The following is a 24,322-nucleotide window of genomic DNA, read 5'->3' as shown; positions in this document are numbered from 1 at the left end:
GGGGGGACGCGTCTGAGGGCGCACCCGGTGGGAAACGTGTCGAGCCCCCGGCGTCGCTCTACTCAGGGAAAGAATCAGACAAATAATGTTAACCTCTGCCTCGAATCCCTCCTTGCAGTCCGTGTTGTTTTCTATCCCCGCTGTGGGTGGTGAACCAGCACTTGGTCCCCCCCTTAGCTTCGGATAGTGGATCAGTCCAGGCGGGGCGAGGCACGCCGGGCGGCGCATGCGCAGAGAGGCGGGACAGAGCCGTTCCCTCGGCGGAGCTGCGGGCTCGATGTCCGTGACATTTCTATCAGAGTTTCCCGTGGGGGCTAAGCGGCGGTGAGTGTCGGGCAGCCACAAGCCTCCGGGCCTTTGGGAGCCTACGGCGCGAAGACGCCGCTCTAGGAGGGGTGCTAAGGCGGCCCGGGGTGCACCCATGTTCGTGCCCTTGGACTTTTGCTAGGGACACTCCGTTGGTGAGGCTAGGGCGTGAGCTGTCACACTCTTACCGAGTTCTCCCCGCCGCTCTTGGCCTTGCGACCTTGAGCATGCGTACCCTGTCTCAGCGCTTTGGAGATGTGTGACACTGAGGGCTCAGTGAATTGTTTTGGATGGTTACTAATCTAGGGATCTGCCTGCAGAAACAGGCATCTGGTGGAGTGCGTTTTGGGTGCCGTGAAAGTTCTTGTACAGAAAAGTCACTTAACTGGCTGGAGATGTGGGTATCTACAAAGATGCCCACGGTACACTTGGCAAGGAAAGTAACGTTTCGTGTCCGTTTTATAGGCTTCGAGGGCGACTGTGATTGTGTTTTCACAATAGATGTATGTAGAGTCGAAATATTAGAAACCTCTGCTATAAACTTTGCAAAAATCACACACAAAACGAAACAAGCACGGTATGGTGGCTCGTGCCTTCATCCCAGCACTGGGGAGGTGGAAGCAGGAATCAGTTCAGGGTCATCCTCAGGTACATAGGGTGAGTTCGAGCCAGGCTGGACTACATGAGACTGTGTCAGTAACAAAACCCAATTTAAATGTATACACCTTTACACTGGCAAAGGGATTCGCTTGTGACATCCATTCTGTCTTGTACATTCAGCCCTCCTTTGTATTTGGTTGAGCGAAGTGAAAATGAGCCTCTTTTCATCCCGTTCAGTGATAAATTCCAGCATTCAATAAACATTTATTGGGCACTTCCTCTATGTACTTACTAGACGACTCCCTCACAAGCTTCTGTTCTATCACATGTGTGGGGACTGATTTTTTTTTCTTCTTCTAAAATTCCCCTTCACTTGACAGAATGCTTACCTACCTACCTGGTACTGGTTAAGATTGTTCCAGAATAGCCGGGCGGTGGTGGCGCACGCCTTTAATCCCAGCACTTGGGAGGCAGAGGCAGGCGGATCTCTGTGAGTTCGAGGCCAGCCTGGGCTACCAAGTGAGTTCCAGGAAAGGCGCAAAGCTACACAAGAGAAACCCTGTCTCGGGGGGAAAAAAAAAGAAAAAAAAAAAAAAAGATTGTTCCAGAATAATGCAGAGGAGACCTATTTCTTGAGAAGCAGTTTTTGATGGAATTCAAAAGTAGTAGGCAATGTGCTGTTATTTTCTTGATAGTTGAGATATGACCATGTGTGTTGAGTGTATGTGTGTGTGTGGCGGGGGTGGGGTGGGGGGTGGCAAGTGGATGCCATGGTGTGTGTGGGAGGCCAGAGGACAAATTGTAGGAGTCTATTCTATCATATATGTCTGAGGGACCGAACCCAGGTCCTCAGTCTTGGTAGTAAGTGTCTTTTTTTCTGCTGAGCCGTCTCATGGGCCAAACATGTAGGCTTTTTAAGGATATATTTTAAGGGGCAGGACGTGTAGCTTAGTTGGTAGAGTGCTTTGCCTAGTGTGCAGGTAGCCCTCGGGTTGATTCCTAACATCACATAAAACTAGGCTAGGCAGCAAGCACATGCCAATCATCCTAGCATTCAGGAGTAGAGGCAGGCGGATGAAGAGTTCAAGGTCTACCTGAAACCTTGTCTTTAAAATAAGAGATACATTTAAGAAGCATCAAGGGTAAGTTTTCAGTTTTTTCTAGAAAACAAATCTTCAGACTAAAGATAACTTTTCTCTCCTTGGCTTTTTTTTTTCGTGTTTCATTTTATTAATTTTTCAAATCTCAAGAGTCATGACTTCTCTTTTAGACTTGTATTTTGTGCCCAGCACTACTACATTGGTGTGTGTGTGTAGGTTGGAGGATGTTAGTTGGAGTCAGTTTTCTCCTTCCACTTCCACCATGTGAGTTTTGAAGACTGAACTCAAGTCATCATGTACTGAGCCAACTTGCTGGCCTTAATTAAGTTTGTTTTTAATTGTGTGTGGTGTTTATATATGGTGTTTGCAGGTGTGTGTTGCAGGGTTGGGGCTCAGTCTAGTCCAGTCAAGTCTGCTCTGTCATTCTCTGCCTTACTGGCTTGAGACCTGGTCTCTCATGGACCTGGGTAAGCCTGCTATTTTGGCTAGGTTGGCCAGGCATTGAGCACCCTCCTGGGGTATTACCTGTCTGTCTCCTCATTAAAGGTTACAGGCATTACCCACTGAGCATCTCCCCAGCTCCTTGCTTATTGTAAATGATTAGCGATGGCAACTTTAGTGTAAATTTCTTTTTTAGGCAGCCACACAGTAGCACAATCTTTCTAAAACAGTGGTTCTCAACTTTCTTAATGCTGTGAACCTTTCATACAGCTCCTCATGTTGTGGTGTCCCTCAACCAAATAATTATTTCATTGCTACTTCATAACTATAATTTTGCTACTGTTATGAATCATAATGTAAATATCTAATGCGACGGGGTTGCGACCCACAGGTTTAGAACCACTGTTCTGAAAGAAACACGTTATTAAAATAAAGGGAGCTTACCTATTATGATACCCTCTGTGTTATTAGCATGCTTTTCCTTGTTCTAGAGTCTCTTTATTTTAAAAATGTGCCACCTGGTGCTAAAGCAAAGGATTTGTTAGATAAGGTTGAGTGTTTAGGACTTAGGTTAAATAGCATTCTTCTTGCCAAGAGTAGAAGAAAACAAAGGTAACATTTTAGTTTGAAATAGGCATCGAGAGTAAGCGATGAGAAGAGCCCATTTTTATTTCTCAGTTAAAGAGAAAATGAAAACAAGTTTTCTGGCTGGCACTGTAGTAGTATACATAATTTATGTAAACTTTGGCTATGGTGTGAAGAAAATACATACAATTATGTGTGTTTGTGTTTGTATATAATATGCATATGTAGATTAGCAGCCAAGGCCTTCTCAAGCACAGATAAGTTCTGGTAGGATTATGTACAGGTTTTGCACTGTAAGTTAAATACCGTAAGTCAAAGATTCATTTAAAGGTCAAGGTGATGCAGTGCAATGGTGGGTGCTTGATTAGCATGGCATGTGGCCCTTGGTTTGACCCTTGGCTCTGAAAAAAACAATGCATTTCGTATACCTAATAGACTGAACACTATAACTTACCCTGGTCTATGTCACCATGCCCAGAATGCTTACGGTTGAGCAGTCTTTAAACACAAAGCCTCATTTTTAAATAAAATATTGAATATTTTATGCATATACACATATACATTTTCCAGACATGAAAAGAATGTGAAAACAGGAAACATAATGCTTCAAAAAATAATAGCCATCCAGTATACTTTAGTGCGTAGATAGTTTTTCTATATTGTGTGACTCACTGGGAGCTAGGGTTAGTTACCACTGCCCAGCACCATGAGACAGGACAGCATTGGCCTGTATGTTGCTAGTTTATGAAAAGCTTAAGGTTTGAACAACAGGTTCTGAATGTGTGTCATCTTTCTATGATAGTGAAGTCAAGAAATTTTAAGGTGGGCCATCAAAAGTCGGAGACCATGTGTCTGCTTTGCTAATTAAAGAAGCTGTTTCTGAGCATCTTGAATTTATGTTTGAACTGTAAAGGAACAAATTTGAGGGCTGCTTGATCAAAATGTGCAAAAATATTTTGACAAGTACATTTTTGAAACAAAACGCTCAAGTCATTTTCTAGATGGTAAATCAGTGTGCTTTCAGAAAAAATACTCGAGATGAAAACAAGATTAACTCCACTCTCCATTCTGTCACATTATTATACACGGTAGAGTCTGGTGGTTAACACTGTAACAGTAGTCGAGGACTTACATTGCTGAACTATATCAACCTTCATGCTTCTGAGGCATATAATTTGTGTCGTTAGAAGGACATGTCGTCAGTGTAGAGCAAACAAAATCTGAACTTGCCTGTGTTTCCATTTTCCATTTCACATACTTAGCTGGGTGGAACTGACTGATTTATAGGCTTTAGCTGTGGTGTGTATGTGTGTTTAGTAGTTACTGAATTGAACAGTGGGCAGATAAAATTGCAATTTAAGATAGTGGCTATGCTCTAGTCCTTGGGCATTATTTATTTAAGTTTTCTGTTGTATTTGTTGGGAATGAGGTAGGCAATTTGAGAATTTCAGATCTATATATACACATTTCTCAGATTTTTTTTAAATAAAAAATTTGAAGTATAGAATGTGCATACCATAAAATTTGCCCATTATAAGCGAATTTAGTGATATTAGTAAGTTTGTAGAATTGTGCAGCTATTACCAGGACCCAATTTTGGAACATTTTCATCACTCTAAGACAGTAGTTCTCAACCTTTCTAATGCTGTGACCCTTTAGTACAGTTCCTCACGTTGTGGTGACCCCAACCATAAATTATTTCATTCAGAATGGCTACTTCGTGACTGTAATTTTGCTACTGTTATGAATCATAATATAAATATCTGATGTGCAGGTTATCTGATATGGGAGACTCCAAAGGGGTCTTATCCCACAGGTTGAGAACCACTGCTCTATTTGCTTGTGCCCATTTACAAATTAACCTCATTTTCACCTCTAGTCCTGTACAACCAGTGGCTTGGTTCTCTGTTTCTGTGACCATGAATGTAACCTTTTGTAAATACTGTCTGAAATAGAGCCGTTTCCTACATAGTCTTGGGAGTCTACTTTAATCCAGCGTAGGGTTTTCATCAGGATTAGAGCATGTAACTAACAAGTATTCTATTGTATAGTTAAGCCACATTTGTTTATGTTTATACCTGGTTGTTAGACATTGGGTGACTTTACATTCCCAGGCTTAACTCTTAAGACTAATGCTCCTAGCCCGATGTACACACCTTTCATCCCAGTCTTTGGGAGACTGAGGCATGCAGACCTCTGAGATCAAGACCAGTCTGTTCTACATTGTGTGTTCCAGATCAGCCAGGGCTACCTGGTGAGACTCTATTTTTAAAAAAACAAAACCAAAATAATAATAATAAAAGATTAGTGCTTCTGCATATGTTTGCACGTCTTAGTGTGAGCTTGGGCTTTCCATATTGGGTAGGTGCCCAGGTATGCAGATGCGGAGCTACAGTAAGTGTGTGTGTGTGTGTGTGTTCTACTTTGTCTCTCTGGGTGTCTGCATGTGTCCTCTGCAGTGGTGCCTGAGTCCATTTCTCCTCACCCTCACTCTGCTTGGTATTGTCTGACTTTCTGATTGCAGATGTACCTGATATAAAGGTGGTCAGCTCACAGTGCTGCAAAAGCAATGCATGGTCACCCACCGTCAGGTGCTGCATTTGGTCTTTTCCCTGACTGGTGATGTGATGTCTTGCAGGCAGGTCACCGCATGTGGCCAGCCATAGCTCCCAGTCAGCCGCAGGGTCACAAGGGAAAATGTTACAGGGTCTGTGTGGCCAGTATTCTTGGATATTGTGGTTTTGCATCCCATCATGTCTACCAAATGCCCATCTGTGTATCCCGCTGGTGTAAAGGAGAGGAGGGAGATCACTCTAGAGATAAAATTCAAAATATTGCCCAGCACAAAGGTGGCCAGCCAGTGACCGTCATCTCACGGGAGTCAGGACTTTTCCCAGTTCACAATCTGAACTATCTTAAAGATTTATTTTTTTGCTATGTATACCGTGTTCTGTCTGCATGTATGCTGCAGGCCAGAAGAGGGCACCAGATCTCATTACAGATGGTTGTGAGCCACCATGTGGTTGCTGGGAGTTGAACTCAGGACCTCTGGAAGAGCAGCCAGTGCTTTTAACCTCTGAGCCATCCCTCCAGCCCAATCTGAATCATCTTGAAGGATAAAGGAATTGGTGAGGCAGTGAAACCATCAGCATTTATTAAGTTCACTGTCATCACTAAGAAAAGGGCTGGGCTGATCATCGATACAGAAAAGTTGCTTGTGTGGTGGATAGAAGAGCAAGTGCAGATCATACCACTCAGCCTGCTGATGATCCAGGCTTAGGCAAGAGGGCTTTTCAACATGCTCAAAGAGCATGCTGATCCTACATATACACAGATGTATACAGCAAGCCCTGGGTGGTTTCTGTGGTTCAAAAAGTGTCATAATCTTCATACTGTTAAGGTCAGTGATGGGGCAGTGGCTGCTGGTGTTGAATGTGCTGAAACTTGTAAGGAAGAGTTGCATAGGGTAATTGTGGATCAGAAATACTTATCAGACAAGATATTTAATTTTGATGAAATAAGCTTGTTCTGGAAGCATATGTCAGAATGTGCATATGCTCATAAAGAGCCCAAGATAATACTGGGATTCAGAGACCATGTAACTCTGCTTTGGAAGGAAATGTTGCAGGGTTCAAATTAAAGCCTTTTCTAATTTACCATTTGGAGGATCCTAGAGCAGTCAAGAATGTGAGCAAGCATACACTTCCTATTTACTATCACCATAACAAGAAAGTCTGGATGACATCAGTCTTGTTTGAAGGTTGGTTTCTGAACTGTTTTATCCCAGAAGCCAGTGATATTGTAGGCAAAGCAGTGTCCCATTCAAGATTCTTCTGATACTAGATGGTGCTCCAAGACATCCATAGCACGTGGCTGACATGCATCCTGATGTGAAAGTGTTGTACCTGCTGCTGAACACCACCATACTTTTATAACAAATGGGCCAGGGTGCGGTAGCTGTGTTCAAAGCACATCGTTTAAGCCAGGCATTTGCATAGGCTGGGGAAGCCACTGATTCTTTCCAAACACTACTAGGGTTCTAGAAAGGTTCTACTCTTTTGAGTGCTATCCAGACTATGGCTGCTGCATGGGAAGAAGTCACCCAGCAGTGTATGAACTTCATCTGTAAGAGAGTTCTGAAAATGTATGTGAGTCCACTCGAGGGCTTTGACCAAGATGCTGATGATGTGTGCAGTAAAAAGGTGTTAGCTCTAGAAACAGCTGGAATAGGACATCGATGAGGAAGACATTCTTGAGATTGTCAGCAGCAAGGCTGAGGAACTCCAGTGAAGAGCTGATGGAGCTGCAGGAAGAAAGAAGTAAAGCAGTTGAAGCTCAGGAGGAAGTTATGCCCAAGACACCAAGAAAGTTCACAGCCAAGACACCGGCAGAAGCATTTGCTCCTATTAGCTAGGACATGCAGATGCTAGGAGGCAAGGACGGCCATTGTGAGAGATTTGCAGTGCTGACGGGTAGGTACAGGATGCTCTTGTTTGCTGTAGAGAAATCCATCACAAAAAAACAAAGTGTGAAGTCAGAGCTTGGCATTTTCCTTAGTAATACAGTGCTTACTAAGCCAGCACGTGTCATCATTACCTCTGTGCCTTCCACAGCTTTACTTCAGCCTCATCAGAAGAGGTCACTGATGACCATGTTAACAGCGCCAGCATCCATGCCATTCAGCCACTAATTCTAGTTCAGTGTGCTTCCAGGTGCGTACATTAGTGGTGGGTACCCACACAGCCTTTCTATTTTCACCTTCAATACAACATTCAACAATATTTGAAGTAACCGGTACTTCATTATAAAAGAGACTTTGTGTTAGAAATACCGGATATATTTTTGGCTTAATTTACTTTTTGAAGTTTTTAATTTTATGTAAATGTGTATATCTGTTTGTGGGTGTGTGCATGTTTGAGTGTAAGAGCCTGCGGAGTCTGGGGAAGACATCAGATCCCCTGGAGCTGGCGTTTCCAGGTGGTTGTGAGCCACCTGTCGTGGTCACTGGGAACTGAACTTGTGTCCTCTGAAAGATCACGTGGTCTTACCTGCTGAGCCCAGCTACAATATTTTTAGCTTGTAATGGGTGTATCTGGATGTACCTCCACTATCGAGGGGCATCTACTGAACTATGTTGGTAGGCATCTTGGTATCTCCTAATTTTTATTTGCATTTCCCTAAGAACTAACGGTGTTGAGTATCTTTTTATGTGCCTCCTTAACTCAACTATTCTTATATCTTAAAAGTATCTCTTCAGATCTTTTGCCCATCTTATGGCTCTTACAAATTGGGTTGTTTTACTGAGTAGTACACCTTTTTTATATTCTTAGATAAGTCTACAAATCACTTTTTGTGGTTTCTTTTGTTTATTTTAATAGATTGTAATTTTTAGAGTAGTTTTAGGTTTGTAGTAAAACTGATCAGAAATCACAGAGGTCCCCCCACACCCTCCTTTCCTCGTCCTGTCCAGAGCTGTCAGGATCCTGAAACTAGAGTTGTGTGTATGTGATAGTTGATGACATTGTCACAGCATCATCATCCCAATGGTGCTTCTCATTTTCTTTTTTTAATCAAGATTTGATTTTTTAATTACATTTCTTTATTTTTGTATGTTGAGCATGGTTCCAGGGACGGACCTGACCGGGCAGATGAGTGAATGGAGAAAAGACAGACACAGAGACAGAAAAGCTGGGATCAGGGGGTCTGGGCTCATGGCTGGAGAAACAGCCACTCGGCATGTTTATTATACGGAGTTGAACGGGGCGGTGGGGTTACTGTGTGCAGCTGAATCAAGGAAGACAGTGGGTGATACATGCAGATAAAGAAGGAGACAGGGTTTATGGTAGACAGCTGGACCAAGGAGACAGGTTTAGCTAATCTCTGTAGGAGCAGTCTGTGAAGGGGGGCAGTCTTCAGGCCATAAATACCCGGGAGTGGGTGGGATTGGGGACAAAGCTGTGGTGGACATTTCTGCACACTCTATTAATATCCAGACACAGACTCGAGGGACAACTTTGCCATTTCCCTTTGAGCCTTACCCTCAGGGAGAAGGCTTTGTCATTTTCTCCCTGGGTCTGAGGCTATAGAGTCCTTGACATGGTTGGGATTAGGTCAGCAACACCCGTTCACTCGGGACTTCTTCCTCAGCTCTCTACTGTAGTGTGTGTGGGGGTGGGGGTTGAGGGGGGGGGCACGTGTGTGCTGTGGTGCTTGTGTGGCAGTCAGAGGACAGCTTCTGAGAGTTAGTTCTCCTCACCACATGGGTCCTGGGCCATCAGCAGCAAGTGACTTTTCCAGCTAAGCCATCTTGCCAGCCTGGGTCTTTTCATTTTCTTAACTGTGTTCTCTAAAGGGCAAAAGATTTTAATTTTGGTGAGATAATCGAATTTTTATTTTATGGATGATCCTTTGATTGATCTAAGAACTCTTTGTCAAACATATTTTTTTCTTCTCTCCTTCTCTTGGTTATAATGAAATATGTGCCATCTTAACCACTTCTGGGCATGGTATCGAACAGGTTAACGTTGTACGGCAGCCACCACCATATTTCATGGCAACACGTTTTTCTTGTGAAAAGGAAAGTGTCCCTTACACAACTTTCATGTCTTTTCTCTCAGCACCTGAGAGTTATCACTCTACTTTATACTTGACATGTAGACTAAGTATTTCAGAGAGCACCATTGTGCTGGGCTTTTTTTAAAAAAATCTTTTGAGATGGGAATATTTTCTTCAACATATCCCCAACTTCATCCACGTTGCAGCATGTAGTTACTTTCCTTTTAAGGCTTAATGGTATCCTGTTGTGTGTGGCTGAGGTAGTGCTTACCTAGTTCTGTGGACATTTGGGTTGCTTGTTTGGATGTTGGGATAATCTGCTGTGTGTCAGTGTCTTGCTATCTCTTCTAGATGCTGCCTGCAGTTCTTTAGGGGTATTTCTAGGGGTGGAATTGTTAGGTCATATAGTAATTCTATTTTCCGTTTTCCCCCTTTTTTGAAAGAAAGAAAGAAACAAACAAACAAACAAACAAACAAACAAACATCTACTTTCTAAGTATGAGGGATTCCCCTGCATAATGTGTGTGCATTGCTGGCAGAGGTCAGAAGAGGACATTGGAACCCCTAAACTAGAATTAGACACTGGTGAGCTGCCAGGTGGGTTCTGGGAACTAAACCTGGGTCCTCTGCAAGAGCAGGAAGCACTCTTCACTGATGAAACTTGGTCCTTTTCTTTTCCTTTTTGAGACAGTCTTGCTATGTAGCTGAGGCTGTCCTGAGATTTGCTATGTAGCCTAGGCTGTCTCAAGATTTGCTATGCAACTGTATCAGATTAGCCTTGAGCTTGTCTCTCCTGCTTCTGCCTCCTGAGTGCTGAGATTGCAGGTGTGGGTTCCCGGAATATTTTGAGATGACTCTCAGGGTGGCCGCACCATTTTATGTCACAGCAGCAGTGTACAAGGGTTACAGTCCCCCAGTTTCTTTCCCCCCAGCCTCTCCCACACTTATTTTCCTTTACTTAAAAAACAAAAAACAACCCAACTCTTATTGGTGAGTGTGTGTGCCTGTGCCACACACACCATGTGTATGCATGTACCCTTGGAGGACAGAAGAGGGTGTTGGATTCCCTGGGCTGTAGTTACAGGGGATTGTGAGCTGCTTGATGTGGGTGCTGGGAACGGAATTCCAGTTCTGTAAGCACAGCAAGCTCATACATACCTCCTACATCCTGAGCCGCCTCTCAGCACCCGCCCTTTTCCCCTCAGCTTTCTTTTGTTTGTTTGGTTGGTTTGAGAGAGACAGAATTTCTCTGTGTAGCCCTGGCTGTCCTAGAATTCACTTGGTGGACCAGGCTGTCCAGGAACTCAGAGAGCTGCCTGCCTCTGCCTCCCAAGTGCTGGAATTAAAGGAGTGCACCACTATGCCTGGAGACAATAGCTTGCTTCCTTTCTTCCTTCTTTTCTCTTCCCCTTCCCTTCCCCATCCCTTTCCCCTTCCCTCTCTTTCTTTTCTTTCTTTTTCCCCAAGACAAAGTTTCTCTGAGTAACAGCTCTGGCTATCCTAGAACTCACTCTGTAAACCAGGCTGGCCTCAAACTCATGGAGATCTGTCTCCCTCTGCCTACCGAGTGCTGGGATTAAAGGCACAGGCCACCACACCAGGCTGACTGTGGCTTTCTTAATAGATCTGGGGTAGTTCTTATGTTTTCTTTTTTGGAGCTTTTAAGATTAAAGCGACTGAGTGGTTCTTTTGGTCATGTTTCTGAGTTAGAAAGTGTAGTTAAAATATAGAATAACACTATATAACTAAAGCAGACAATTTAAAATAATGCTTTCCCTTAACCTTGGTTGCTAATTTTTTCTTTTGTGGTTGACCCATTACACTAATTTCTGGTATCTTGGGTTTCTGTTTTTGCTGCAGTAATTACTTTTGTGTACAGATCTGCTAAATTTGAAAACGGCTTGCTTATTGTCTCACTTCATTATTTAGCTAAGTTTTCTCAGCCAGATGTTTAAAAAGCAGTCTGCATTAATTCACACTAATGTGAGACTGACTTTCAGCCCTTTATAACTGCCTCAGAGAGTAGCATACAGTTAAAAAGAAGTAAAAAGCCAATTCTCACATTGGTAAACTTCACCTGAATAAGATGATAGAAACCAGTTTCAGGAGTGTGAGGAGAGTCTTTACGGCCCAGCTGTTGATGTAGGCAAGTGTTCCTGCGTGAGGGACACTTTCCTCCCCTGGACCTGCAGGCCCTCTAAGTCCAGGGAACGTGCTGGCTGTTCCTGTCACTGTAAAGAAGCTAAGGCTGCACAGTTGGTTCACTGTTGACACTATTCTGATAAAGGTCCTTGATGGCTCTCATTGAAAATACAAGTGTATTCATGAATACTCAAGACATTCTTGTGTTCACAGGTCGCCCTGCATTTATTCGTCCTCCTAAAGATGCATCCTGACTTGTCTCCACACTTGCACACCGAGGAATGCAACGTCTTGATTAACTTGCTTAAGGAATGTCACAAAAATGTAAGAATTCAGAAGAGTGACCGTAACGCACAAGTGAAACTTAGGTACAACACTAATGTGAAGTGTTCTCCTTTAGCCCAAGGGGACAATGGCAGTGCATTAGTAACAGGTGTGAGCTGCTTGTGTGTGATTCTGTGCTCTTTATGACTGGTAAGGTAGAGAGCCTGTGCAGTCCTGTGCAGTAGTTGGAATGCATGTCCTCACAGTGAGGTGTATCATTTCTGTATTGAAGGATGCTGGGACAGTTAGTGCACCTCCAGTTCCTGATCACATGGCATCATTCTAAGGTTGTCTGCTCCTTGATAGTCACCTTTATGTAAGTATGTGGTAACTAGCTGCAGTTTTTGATTGGCCAGGTATGATGGGTTTACTTAAGTCTTGGTAGAATGGAGAGTAGAAAATGAGCCCATGTGGGGACTACATTAAATCAAGTTGACTTTTTTTGTAGATATTGAATATTTGGTTCATATTTATGGTTTTAAGAAGCATTAGTGTTTTTCTTTAACTTTGTGCTTTTATTTATCTCATGATACTGTAAACTGTAGGTATATCACATTTAGTAATAGTGACTGCCACTCAGATGAACAAGATTAGGACCCAAAGAATGATATGATAGTGATGCCTATAGTCTTTGCAGACAGATGTTTTATTGGGTCAGAGAATGCTGTTGATGACAACATCCTTTGGCCAGACAGTTCCCAAAATATATGCAGATCAAGAATTAGGTGTTCTTATGCTGGGAGGTGGTGGCACACTGCCTTTAAACCCAGCATCTGGGAGGCAGAGGCAGGAGGATCTCTGAGTTAGAGGCCAGCCTGGTCTACAGAGTGAGTTCCAGGACAGCCAGGGATACACAGAGAAACCCTGTTGGGGGGGGGGCAACTTAAGAGCTCCTGCGCACACTCTACCTAGCTGGAAAATGAGCCAGGTGAAATAAGTGAACTACAACTTTAGGGTTTTTAAAGTAAAACTGTAAAGTGTTATTTAAAAAGGAGCTGATTGTGCTGATTTAGTAGAGGACGTTTCAGTGCTGTATATGGTAAGTTGCAGGCAAGGACAGAAAAGGAGCGAGGCTGACAGGGAGGGAGCCAGAGACTTCATAGTGACAGTTCTGTCTTGTCACTGAGGGTCCTTAGGTTGTAACGTAGACACGGGATGCCATCTTTTCATCTGTACTCACTGTGTAATGAATTAGGGTAGGGCTTTCAGCCCTTGTTTTCCACTATTCTTTGTTGGGCTGGTGAGGTGGCTCCGTCCCAGCACTTGCTGCCGAGCTGAAGACCTGCATTTGACCCCAGAACCCGCACAGTAGAAGGGGAGAGCCACCTCCCGAAAGCTGCGCTTTGCCAGCCATGCGTGAGTGTGCACATGCCACTTTCAGAAGTTATTCTGTGTCACCTGTTATTTGTATATTGACATTTGTTCCCAGACTGTTATAAATTTGAATCATTTTAAGCATTTGGTTCTGCTTTTTCTTTCTAAAAGATTTCATACAGTAAAGGTTACATCTCAAATTCGAGAACCAAAGATAAACCTCAAGAATTAACATCGTCAATACATACATAAATAATAAAATTTATAATTTTAAGTGTACAATTTATTGAGTTTGGCCAACACCCTTGCCACGGTGTTGCAGTCGATACAAACTGTCCCCTCACATCAGTGCCCCACAGAGTCTGCACTGTTCTTCACGCTGGCCCTGGGAACTGCTTCCCACTACTTTTTTGTCAATATAGATGGGCTTTGCTGCGGCGGCATTTGTTGTAAATGTAACTTATGCATCCTCTTGCCCATTGTGCCTCTGTTGTGAGGCTGCTATCTGCTATTTATTGTGTCCTTGGCTCCCAGGCTCTTATTTCTGAGGGTGGTACATTGCCCATCTTACCTCCATACTCAGATGTGGTGCATTGTCCAAACATTCTACAGCTTACCTCCATACTCACAGATGTGGTGCATTGTCCAAACATTCTACAGCTTACCTCCATACTCATAGCTGTGGTGCATTGTCCGAGTGGTCTACAGCTTACCTCCATACTCACAGATGTGGTGCATTGTCCGAGTGTTCTACAGCTTACCTCCATACTCATAGATGTGGTGCATTGTCCGAGTGGTCTACAGCTTACCTCCATACTCATAGCTGTGGTGCATTGTCCGAGCAGTCTACAGCTTACCTCCATACTCATAGCTGTGGTGCATTGTCCGAGTGGTCTACAGCTTACCTCCATACTCACAGATGTGGTGCATTGTCCGAACATTCTACAGCTTACCTCCATACTCATAGATGTGGTGCATTGTCCGAGTGTTCTACAGCTTACCTCCATACTGGTAGACATTTAGCTTGTTTGGAGTTGTGCTGTTTTGAATAAAGCTGCTATGAACATTTGTTTACAAGCAATTGTGTGGACAACTTTTAATGTGTCTTGGATGTATAGAAATTGTGTGCACCAATTTGTGTGGTGTCTATAAGAAATTGCCAGTCTCTCTTTCATTGTGTGCTATTTAATGTTCTCACCAACACTTGTTATAAGTGTTTAATCTCAGCCTGTTTATGAGGATGTAGTAATGTCTCCTTTTGGTTTTAAGAGTGTATTTCTCTGATGGCTAATGATTTTAAGATTTTTTTCCATGTTCATTTTGGCTACTTATACCATCTTTTCATTATATTGAAAAATTTGAGTTATCTAATTTTTTTTAATGATTTGGCATATAAATCTGATAAGTATGTTATTTTCTTCCATTCTGTGGTATTGCTAATCTTTTGTTTAGGATAGGGTCTTACCATGTAGCCCTGGCTGGCCTTGGACTCACAGGGATTCACCTGCCTCTGCCTCCCTAATGCTGGGATTAAACTTGTGTACCAACACATGTCTTTTCACTTTCTGAAAGAAGTATTTCAAAGAGAAACTTACAGATTTGGTAAAGTCATATTTACTTTTTTTATGTTTTTTTTTTTTTTTTTTAAAGTTGTCCTAAGTATCTTGCATTCCCTGTGCTCACAAAAATTTCCCTGTTTTTTACTAGAGTCATATGGTTCTTTTATATCCGTCTCTGGTGGATGAAGTTTAGTTTCATGTTTGGTATGAGGTGTGATTTTTGAGGTTCATTGTTTTCCTGATAGATACCTAGTTGTCTTAACACCATTGGAGAGACTGTCAGACTTCCCCCACTTTATTTATTATGTATACAAATGTTCTGCCTCATGTGTCCCTGCAGGCCAGAAGAGGGCACCAGATCTCATTACAGATGGTTGTGAGCCACCATGTGGTTGCTGGGAATTGAACTCAGGACCTCTGGAAGATCAATCAGTGCTCTTAACCTCTGAGCCATCTCTCCAGCCCCGCTGACTGTACTTAAATAAGAGTGTTTCTGGTTTTGCAGTCTGCCTACTCATTCTTATGTCTGGTCTCTTTCTTTTTATAAAAATTGTTTCTCTTTTTCAGATTTTTGAAGAGCTGAGGATATAACTTAGTTGCCAGAGTGCTCTGAGTTCAGTACCCAGTACTGCATAAACAGCAGTATCGGTACATGTCTGTAATCACAGCGTTTATTAGAGCAGTGCTTCTCAGCCTTCCTAGTGCTGCGACCCTTTAATACAGTTCCTCATGTTGTGGGGACCTCACCCCCCTCAACTATAAAATTATTTTAGTTGCTACTTCATAATTGTAATTTTGCTACTGTTATGTATTGTTAATGTAAATATCTGATATATGACCCCTGTGGGATCATGACCCACAGATTTAGAACCACTAATTTAGAAGATGTGAAGGCAGGAGGATCAGAAGTTCAATCATCCTCACAACATAATAAGTTCAAGACCAGCCCGAGCTACATGAGAGACTCTTTATCACAATAAATAAACAAAATAACTGTCTTAGTTAGAGCTTTTATTGCTGTGAAGAGACAGCACGACCATGGCAGCTCTTATAAGGAAAACATTTTAATTGAGGGGGCTCACTTACAGTTTCAGAGGTTCAGTCCATTATCATCATGGCCAGGAGCATGGCGGCAGATGTTGGAGCTCAGAGTCCTACACCTTGGAAGCAACAAGAAGTCAACTGACTGTCATACTGAGGGAAGCTTGAGTATAAGAGACCTCAAAGCCCACCTCCACAGTGACACACTTCCTCCAACAAGGCCATACCTCCTAACAGTGCCACTCCCTTTGGGGGCCATTTTCTTTCAAACCACTACAATAGCCTCCTCAACTTTTAAAAATATTACCTATGTATGTATGTGTGTGTGTATATATGTATGTGGGTACAAGTGCCATAGTGTGTGTGTGTGTGTGTGTGTGTGTGTGTGTGTGTGTGTGTGTGTATGAGGCAGATGACAACTTGAAGGAGTTGGTTCTTTGGTTTCACCTTGTTTTGAGGCAGGATCCCTCTCGTTCCTGCCCTTGGGCTGGGTGAGTGAGCTTCTGGCCCATTCTGTCTCTGCCTGCCACGTTGCCCTAGCAGTACTGGGATGGCAGACTCAACTTTTTGTATGGTTTGGGGGCACCAAACTCAGGTTGTCAGGTTTATGAGGCAAGCACTGTTTTCTGCTGCGCTCTCCGTGGCCGTATGTGTCTGTTTTAACACTGGGGTCACAGCCTTGAGTGCTGCTTGCCTTGTGCTGTCTCCAACCCATACTCCAGCTGTGTCCTTTCCTTTTAGAGACAGGGTCTCTCTGTGTGTCCCCGGCTGACCTGGAGCTTGACCGTGTCTTTGGGCTGTTCTAGAGCCTTTTTTATGTTTCTTTCTTTGGGTGTTTTGAGACAGGGTTTGTCTGTGTGACAGTCTTGGGTGTCCTGCTCCTATCAGTGTGGACTCACGCATACAAGGGTTATAATCTAGTACAGTTTTATTGCCCAGGCTGTTTCAGCTTTGGACACTAGATGACTTTCAGTGTGCTGTGTACAGTGGTAAAATACACAAGAAGCTAGTGGTAGCTCGGGCCCTTACTCAGGTAGGATACGATATGCTCAAGAGGCAGAGGCAGAAAGATCAGGAGTTCAGGGCCAACCTCGGTTACACCTTTAGCTGGACATGGTGACACATACCTTTAATCCTTGTACTCAGAAATATGCCATGAGTAAAACCAGATAATTATAACTTTATTCCAGATGAGTCACACCAAAGGAGAGGATGACTGAAGTCAAAGATTTTGAACATAGGCTAAGGATGGAGGTGCTGTTGGTAGAGTGTGGCTCTGGCAGTGGCCAGCAGTTGGAGAAGTGCCTTCTATGTGTTCTGTGTACCCCAGAGTTGAGCAGTAAGAGGCTGCTCTCAGAATTGCACCACCCTCAAGCAGCATCCCTGGAGCCTGACAGTCTCTCGTGCTCACAGTGGACTGAGCCCCTGGCTTTGCATCTGATGTAAGCGGAGCATGCCATATGTGCACTTTTATAGAAGTTTTGCTAAAGCTGCAACTTTCTGCCTTTTCCTGCACTCTCCAAGGATGCTGGGTATGTACCACACACTGCCTCAGTAGTTTAATTGATAGGAAGGCAGACCAAGTTGTCCAGCTTCTGGCCCCAATATGTGTAGCTGTTTTTATCTTTCTCTGTTAGGAGGCTCTCACTCTGGAAGTCCCTTTCCATGCAGGGATTGTGCCGTGCTCTGTAGTTCTCTTGAAGTACAGGGCCCCTTCATCCCGGCAGAGCCTGCCTGGCTGCGCTTTCATCATTCCCCCATGTTTTATGGTTTTTCTGTGGTCTTTGCAGCCACATGTCATTTCCATAGCTGTCAGTATCTACAGGCCGCCTCTGATCTACTGGCCTGTGTTGCCTACATTTGTCAGCAAGACTCAAATCATCTACACTTAAAATACAGAATGTAAAGCAGCTGCTTTCCTCAAAGCCACTTGGAAGTCCTTAATGCTATTTTTTTCTGATTTATGAAGGCAATATTTAAGTAATACATGTCTTTGTAGACAGTATGAAAAACTCAAGAAAGCATCAAGGAAACAGAAGCTACCATTCCTTTGCCACCCAGAAATAAAGTCACTAAGAGTAGGCTTTACCAGGCATTTTCTTATCTCTGTGTTTCCCTCCTTTTGCAGGGAGTCTTCCTATTAACATTTTAAAGGACTCCCATCTTTCCCTCGCTGAGGACACAAACACACAAAACCTTGCAGTAATCCCAGGCTTCAGAGCAAACTGGAAGGAGGGTCTGCTTTCTCCTCTTTCGGTTGGTTGTCAGTTCCTCGGGAGGATGCTGAACCAGCCGAGGTCACTGGCCAGTGTATGGTAAACTCGACATCTTCAGCCACCTCACCTCTCCAGGGCAGCATTTGATCCCGTCTGCAACCTCGTCTCTTCCCTGGTTTTCCTCAGTCTTCACTACACTTGGTCTCCTTGGCAGCCTTCCCTCTACCTTAAGTCTGTTTCTCAGCTATACCTCCTGAGAAATTCTTCTTTGATTTTGGCAGCTGAAATCTCCAGCTCAAACATTTTCCCCCTGAATTCTGTTTACCTCTTCTCTACATTAACTCCATGGATTAGCTTTTCCACAAACAAACTCAGCTTGTCCAGACAGACTCAGCTCTTTTTAAACTGCCCCTCCTTTTCTGTCTTAATGACATCTACTTGTCAAAGCCAGAAACCAGTGTTGTCTGTAATTCCGTCTGCCCCACTTCTCCCCAGCCTCTGGGGACATCTGCTGTCACTCTTGTGGAAGAGTGAGAGTGAGCAGAGCAGATAAGTACTTGAATTATTGGGGAAGTTTTCAAGTATTTAAATTTATTATTATGATTGTTGTTTTTTGAGACAGAGTTTCTCTGTATAATATCCCTGGCTGTCCCAGAACTCTCTTTGTAGACCAGGCTGGCCTCAAACTCAGGGATCAGCCTGCTTCTGCCTTCTGAGTGCTAGGATTAAAGGGTGTGCCACCACTGCCCAGCTTCAAGTATTTAAATTTATATCAAAATTGTATGTCTGTTTTATTGAGTTCTTGGACAGTTCCATACATGTATACAGTGCTTTCTCTTCGTCCTCACCCCTCATCTTCTCATCTCCTCCATACTGCTATCATCCCTCCTCCCCCATGTTCATGCTTTTTATTTTATCACCACTGATTTTGACCAGGGCACCCATGTGCATCTCTTGATGACAAATTCTTGGAACCCCCAGGGTGTCCCTGAACTCTAGTACTGTTGTATGGACATGGCTTCATTTTGTCTTCACTCTGCACTGAGAGCAGGGTTGGGGTTCACTTCACTCACGGCTGACACCCCAGTGCTTGCTCCACTGTTCTCTCTATAAGAGGTGCGCAGGTACCACCTCATCAGTTGCTGCTTTGGGCAGGCTTTAGAATACACACCCAGTACCAGCAGTGACTTTGTCCCAGTTCCCCGGGGGTATTTGGGCTTGACAGTCCCACAAACCTGACAGTGTAATTCTCATCTGGCCTTAGCTAACGTGGAGGTGAAAGGACAAATGTTAGCTTTTATCTTAGATTTGGAAAATAAGGTGTGTGTATACAGGGCAGCCGGAGAGATGCTCAGCTGGTAAGTGCTAACTGCAAGTGTGAGGCCTGAGTTCTGAGGCAAGCACATGTGTGAAAGCTGGGCACAGCGGTGTGGGAGGCTCAGACAAGAGGGTCCCTGGGGCTTGCTAGCCAGCCGGTGTAGCCCAGTTGGAAAACTCCAGGTTCAGGAGAGACCCTGACTCAAAAATGAGGTGGAGAGAAATTGAAGAAAACAGCAACATCAGCCTCTGGCCTCCACACATGGTCACATATGCACTGGGGTGGGGAGATGTGTATATATGTATGTATACGTGTCATCTTTTATTTTTTTATTAGAAAGGGTGAAAACATATTTCCCCTGTTTATTTGCTGTCACAGAAGTCATTTAGGGAAAACACAGGAAGTGCTTGTTCTGAAAAGGCCATTAGGTAACAAAGAGGAAATCCTGGACTGTTTTAAGTGTTTATTGGAACAACTCTGATCATTTATTCAGCGTTGACCTGCGAAGTGCTTCTGTAGTGGCGGTAAAGGAGGAGAGAAATAGCACGAGGCGTCGCTTACTAATTATGTGTTGTCTGGTTCCCGTGAAAGCCGTAATTAGGAAGAGAAGAAAAATCGTGCTTATTACAGGCACAAGTTCAGCATTTACAGCAGATCATTATTGCAGATCGCTGTGCCGCCCGCTCCGCCTCAAACATTGTGACAGGCAAACACCCCTGACTATACATTGGCCATGTGGCAGCCATTGTTTTGGCAACAGGGTTTGAAACCTAGATTAGATTTTTAGTTTTGCTCTTCTAGCAAAGCAGACTTTGAACTTTAGATAGATTTTTAAAATTTTTTTGAGGTTTATTTATTTTTATTTTATGTGTATGGGTGTTTTGCCTGTGTGTACATCTGTGCACCATGTGCATGCAGTGCTTATGGAGGCCAGAAGAGGGCGTCACATCCATTGGAGCTGGAGTTATGACCCCTTGTTAGCTTTAGAATAGACCAGGGTCCTCTGTAGGATCAGGGACTGAGCCATCTCTCCAGCCCCAACACAGGCTTTTCTTAGTGGCTTATTTATGTGGCCTGTACAGGTCATCTAATGATACCTGTACATATCTGCTGTATTTTGATGACATTTGGGATAGAGGCACATGAGAAAGTGGCTTTGGCAGCAAGCATTTTATTAAATGACTTCTAAAAAAGATATTTTAAATCACACACACGCACACACACACTGTGTGCATGCATAAGTGCAGGTGCCCATAGAGGCCAGAAGAGAGCTTGGGATCCCCTGAAACTAGAATTATACCCAGTGTGGGTTCTGGGGATTGGATTTGAGTCCTCTACAGGAGCGGCAAGCACTCTTAACCAGAGTTATCTCTTCAGCCCCTTCAATAACTTATGGATCAGCGTTTGCTAGTGAAGTAAGTCTTCGCTCCTGTGGGTGGGGTGGTGCATGCACTTAGGAAATGGTTTAGGTAATTAAACTTTTTCATTATGTGTATGTGTTTTTCTGTAAGAGCACGTGGATGCGGGTACCTTTGGCGGCCAGAGGCATTGGATTCCTCTGGAGATGGAGTTACAGGTTGTTGTGAGCTGCCTGCCCATTGTGGGTGCTGGGAACTGAACTTGGGTCCTGGAAGAGTAGCAAGTGCTCTTAACTGCTGAGCCATCTCTTCTGCCTTGTGATTAAACGTTTCCACTCTTTTATGCTATGTAAGATTTTGATGGGTTAGGAGGCCTTTTTGTTTTTTAAACTGAGAAGTGTGTGTGTGTGTGTGTGTGTGTGTGTGTGTGTGTGTGTGTTCACATGAGTGTGGAGGCCAGTGTCTGATGTCTTTATCACTTCACCCTGTTTTTGAGACAAGGTCTCTCACTGAACCTGGAGCTCATGGATTCAGTTAGGTGGCTGGCCAGTGAGCCTCCAGGATCTTGCTGTCCCCCTTCCTGGGCTGCCCGACTTCTATGTGGGTGCCGGGGGGGGGGGGGCGGGGGGGGGGGGCGGGGGGCGGGGGGGAGTAACTCATGTCCTCGTGCTTACAAGCACCCCACCCCCAAGCCGTGCCGTCATCCCCACTTGTTTGTTTCTGTGCTGCAAACGTGCATTCCTGCCAAGGGGTCGGCCTCCTAGGGATTCCCTTTAGCGCTTGGCTGCTTACCGACAGATCCACACCGTAGAGCCCATCTCCATAGCAGCATCTGTTTACGGTCTGTGTTTCAGAGATGTTAGCATATTATGAGATGAAACATTTTACCCCTTTCTCCCCTTTAGCACAACATTCTGAAATTTTTTGGTTATTGCAACGATCTTGATCGGGAAATGAGAAAGTGCTTGAAGAATGAGGTAAGAACCGTGTCCAGAGTTAAACAGCATAACCTTTTTTTTTAAAATATTATGTTGTTGCCCTTATTAGATTTCCTACAATTTTAGTCTAACAGAAAATCAACTTTATTTGTATGGCATTCTCTTTTAAACCGAGAGGACTGAACCCTGCTTTGGGAACAACTTTAGAACATTGCCCCCATCTTAGTTTGGGTTTCTATTGCTATGAAGAGACACCATGACCATGGCAACTCTTATAAAGGAAAACATTTAATTGAGGTGGCAGCTTACAGTTTCAGAGGTTTAGTCCATTACCATCATGGTGGGGAACATGGCATGCAGGCGGACATGGTGTTGGAGAGGTAACTGAGAGTTCTTACATTTTGGCTCAGACAACAGGAAGTGGTCTGACTCACTGGGCATGGCTTGAGCATATATGAGACCTCAAAGCTGACCTCCACAGTGACACACTTCCTCCAACAAGGCCACACCTCCCATTAGTGCCACTCCCTTTGGGGGCCATTTTCTTTCAAATCACCACACCCCCTTTCTTCCATGCATACAAGTAGAGAAGGCATCTTTGCTTTCATTGAAAAATTCAAGGTGAATGAACTCAAGAAGTCAAATTACTGGCATCAAGGAGATGCTTAGTAAATGCAATATTTTTTTTTTTTTTTTTTTTTTTTTTTTTTTTTTTGAGACAGGGTCCCACTATGCAGCTCTGGCTGTCTTGGAATTCATTTTTAGACCAGGCTGGCCTCAAATTCAGAGATTTACCTGCTTCTGCCTCCCAAATGCTGGATTAAAGGCATGTGCCATTATGTCTAACAATAAATGTAATTTTTAAAAACTGCCATTCAAAAGAATCTATATAGTTTTTTAATCAGAATCTTTAGTTTTGAAATTGTATTGATTGAAGCTTGTTAATGGTTCTGTGGCCTGGCTCTTTATGTTAGTGGTTCCTGCTCCAGACAAGTAGAGGAATTGAAAAGTTGAAAATCTTTATATTTTTCTTCTTGGGAGTGGGGGAGGAATTCAGTCCTTTATTGGATGTTACTAAATCTTCTGTTTTTGTGTCCTTTCTTTCCATGTCTCTGGTTCCTAAAAGATGTTCCATTGTTGATATATGCTCACGTTTTAATTCATTTTCTCTCTTTCCCCTTCCCCAGGGAGGAATAATTAATTTTTAAAAATATGTCCATATCTCTCTATTGATAGCATATAAACACGTGTGTTAAAGCATTCTATTTTGAATGCAGGCTAATTAGCATTTGAGAAAAATCAAAGTGCTCTTTCATAGTGAGTGGCTGCATGCTCTGTTACCTGTCAGCTACAGTGGCTGCTGGCCATATGTCCAGACAGGTAGTGCAGTTGCAGACCTGTGAAGCTGCATTTAGAGCAAGCCAGTTGCAAAAGCTGAGGGTTTGTGGAGGATCAAGAGCCGTGACAGTTGATGATGGAGCAGAGATCCTGGAATGTTTACCTGCTGTAATTACCCTGGGAATCAATGAATGGGAGGGTGTGACTTCCAAGAGCTGTTTGCTCTTTGTAATGTTGAGAGAACCACCAGAAGTAGGCTCCCTCACCCCTGTCTGTCAGTCACTGGCTTGAGTACTGTGTTCAATTCTAGTTCTGAAATTTAATAAAGAACATTGCTATTAAAGTGCCCAATAGAATAAACCATTTTGCAGGCATCAGAAGAAAAAGGCCATGCCCTGTAAACACTTGGAGAAAACAGTAACATTTGGCCTAGAAAAGAGGAAAAAGGGTCATTGTTGGCCATCAGTTACTTGAAGATTAAAGCAGGCAAGGACGATGGAAGGCAGGAGGGGAGTTGACAGGAAAATACTGGTTCACTGTGACAACTTCGGATAAGCAGAAGGGCCCAGCAGCTGAACAGACTGCTCTCAAGGTAGTGACCCCAGTAATTAGACAGAGGATCTGCTGGGGACAGGGGTAGAACGCATCTGTTCAAAATGTCCCTTGACTTCTCTGAGATGCAGTGGCCATCCATGATGCTGTTGTCCAGTCTGTGTTGAACAAGGGATCACTGCCTCTAATCTCAGGTTTTGTGAATGAAAGAGTCTCGTCGGTAAAAACATTCATTATTTAGCTTAACTGATGGTGGTGTCTCCTTTCTCCCATTTCCTGCCAGTATACAGAGAAGAGGACCAGGAGCAGGGAGCATGGTGCCGCCATGCGAAAGAGGCTCTCTGACCTTCCAGAGGAAGCTGGAAGATAGGTCCATTGGATGTCTTGACTGGAGACCTGAAGAGGGCTGGTAGCTGGAAAAATCCCTTCCTTTTGGTCTCTACGATCCTTTGAATGAAAAGTGACCATGAAGAACTGAACCATGGAGAAACATGAGACTGTGGGTTCTCAGTACTTTCCTGAACAAAAGCCCTTAGTGTCATGGGCTGTGCCTGCCAAAGTTTCCTCTGCTGCTGCCCTGGGCCTCCATCCACCTAGTACTGACTCACCTCCTGAAATAAAGTAATCGGACAGTG

At 43.7% G+C, this 24,322-nt stretch overlaps 1 protein-coding gene across 2 annotated transcripts; it reads left to right on the top strand.

The window, feature by feature from the left end:
• The first annotated feature begins 219 nt into the window (after nucleotides 1–219).
• Cmc2 (C-X9-C motif containing 2) lies at nucleotides 220–24,322 on the top strand. Of its 2 annotated transcripts, XM_037206291.1 has the most exons (5): nucleotides 225–324; nucleotides 7,646–7,744; nucleotides 11,943–12,053; nucleotides 21,765–21,836; nucleotides 23,971–24,322. In XM_037206291.1, exons 3-5 carry the CDS (start codon nucleotides 11,973–11,975, stop codon nucleotides 24,055–24,057), a joined length of 240 nt encoding a protein of 79 aa, XP_037062186.1. In that variant the 5' UTR covers nucleotides 225–324; nucleotides 7,646–7,744; nucleotides 11,943–11,972; the 3' UTR covers nucleotides 24,058–24,322. The 2 variants fall into 2 exon arrangements, with proteins under 2 accessions (XP_028731535.1, XP_037062186.1); XM_028875702.2 differs by lacking the exon at nucleotides 7,646–7,744 and having other exon boundaries at nucleotides 220–324.

This window comes from Peromyscus leucopus, chromosome 5 (genome assembly GCF_004664715.2).
Source record: "Peromyscus leucopus breed LL Stock chromosome 5, UCI_PerLeu_2.1, whole genome shotgun sequence".
NCBI classification, from domain to species: Eukaryota; Metazoa; Chordata; class Mammalia; order Rodentia; family Cricetidae; genus Peromyscus; species Peromyscus leucopus.
Note: the sequence above shows the minus strand (reverse complement) of the source record. Positions and strands in the feature narration are given on the sequence as shown.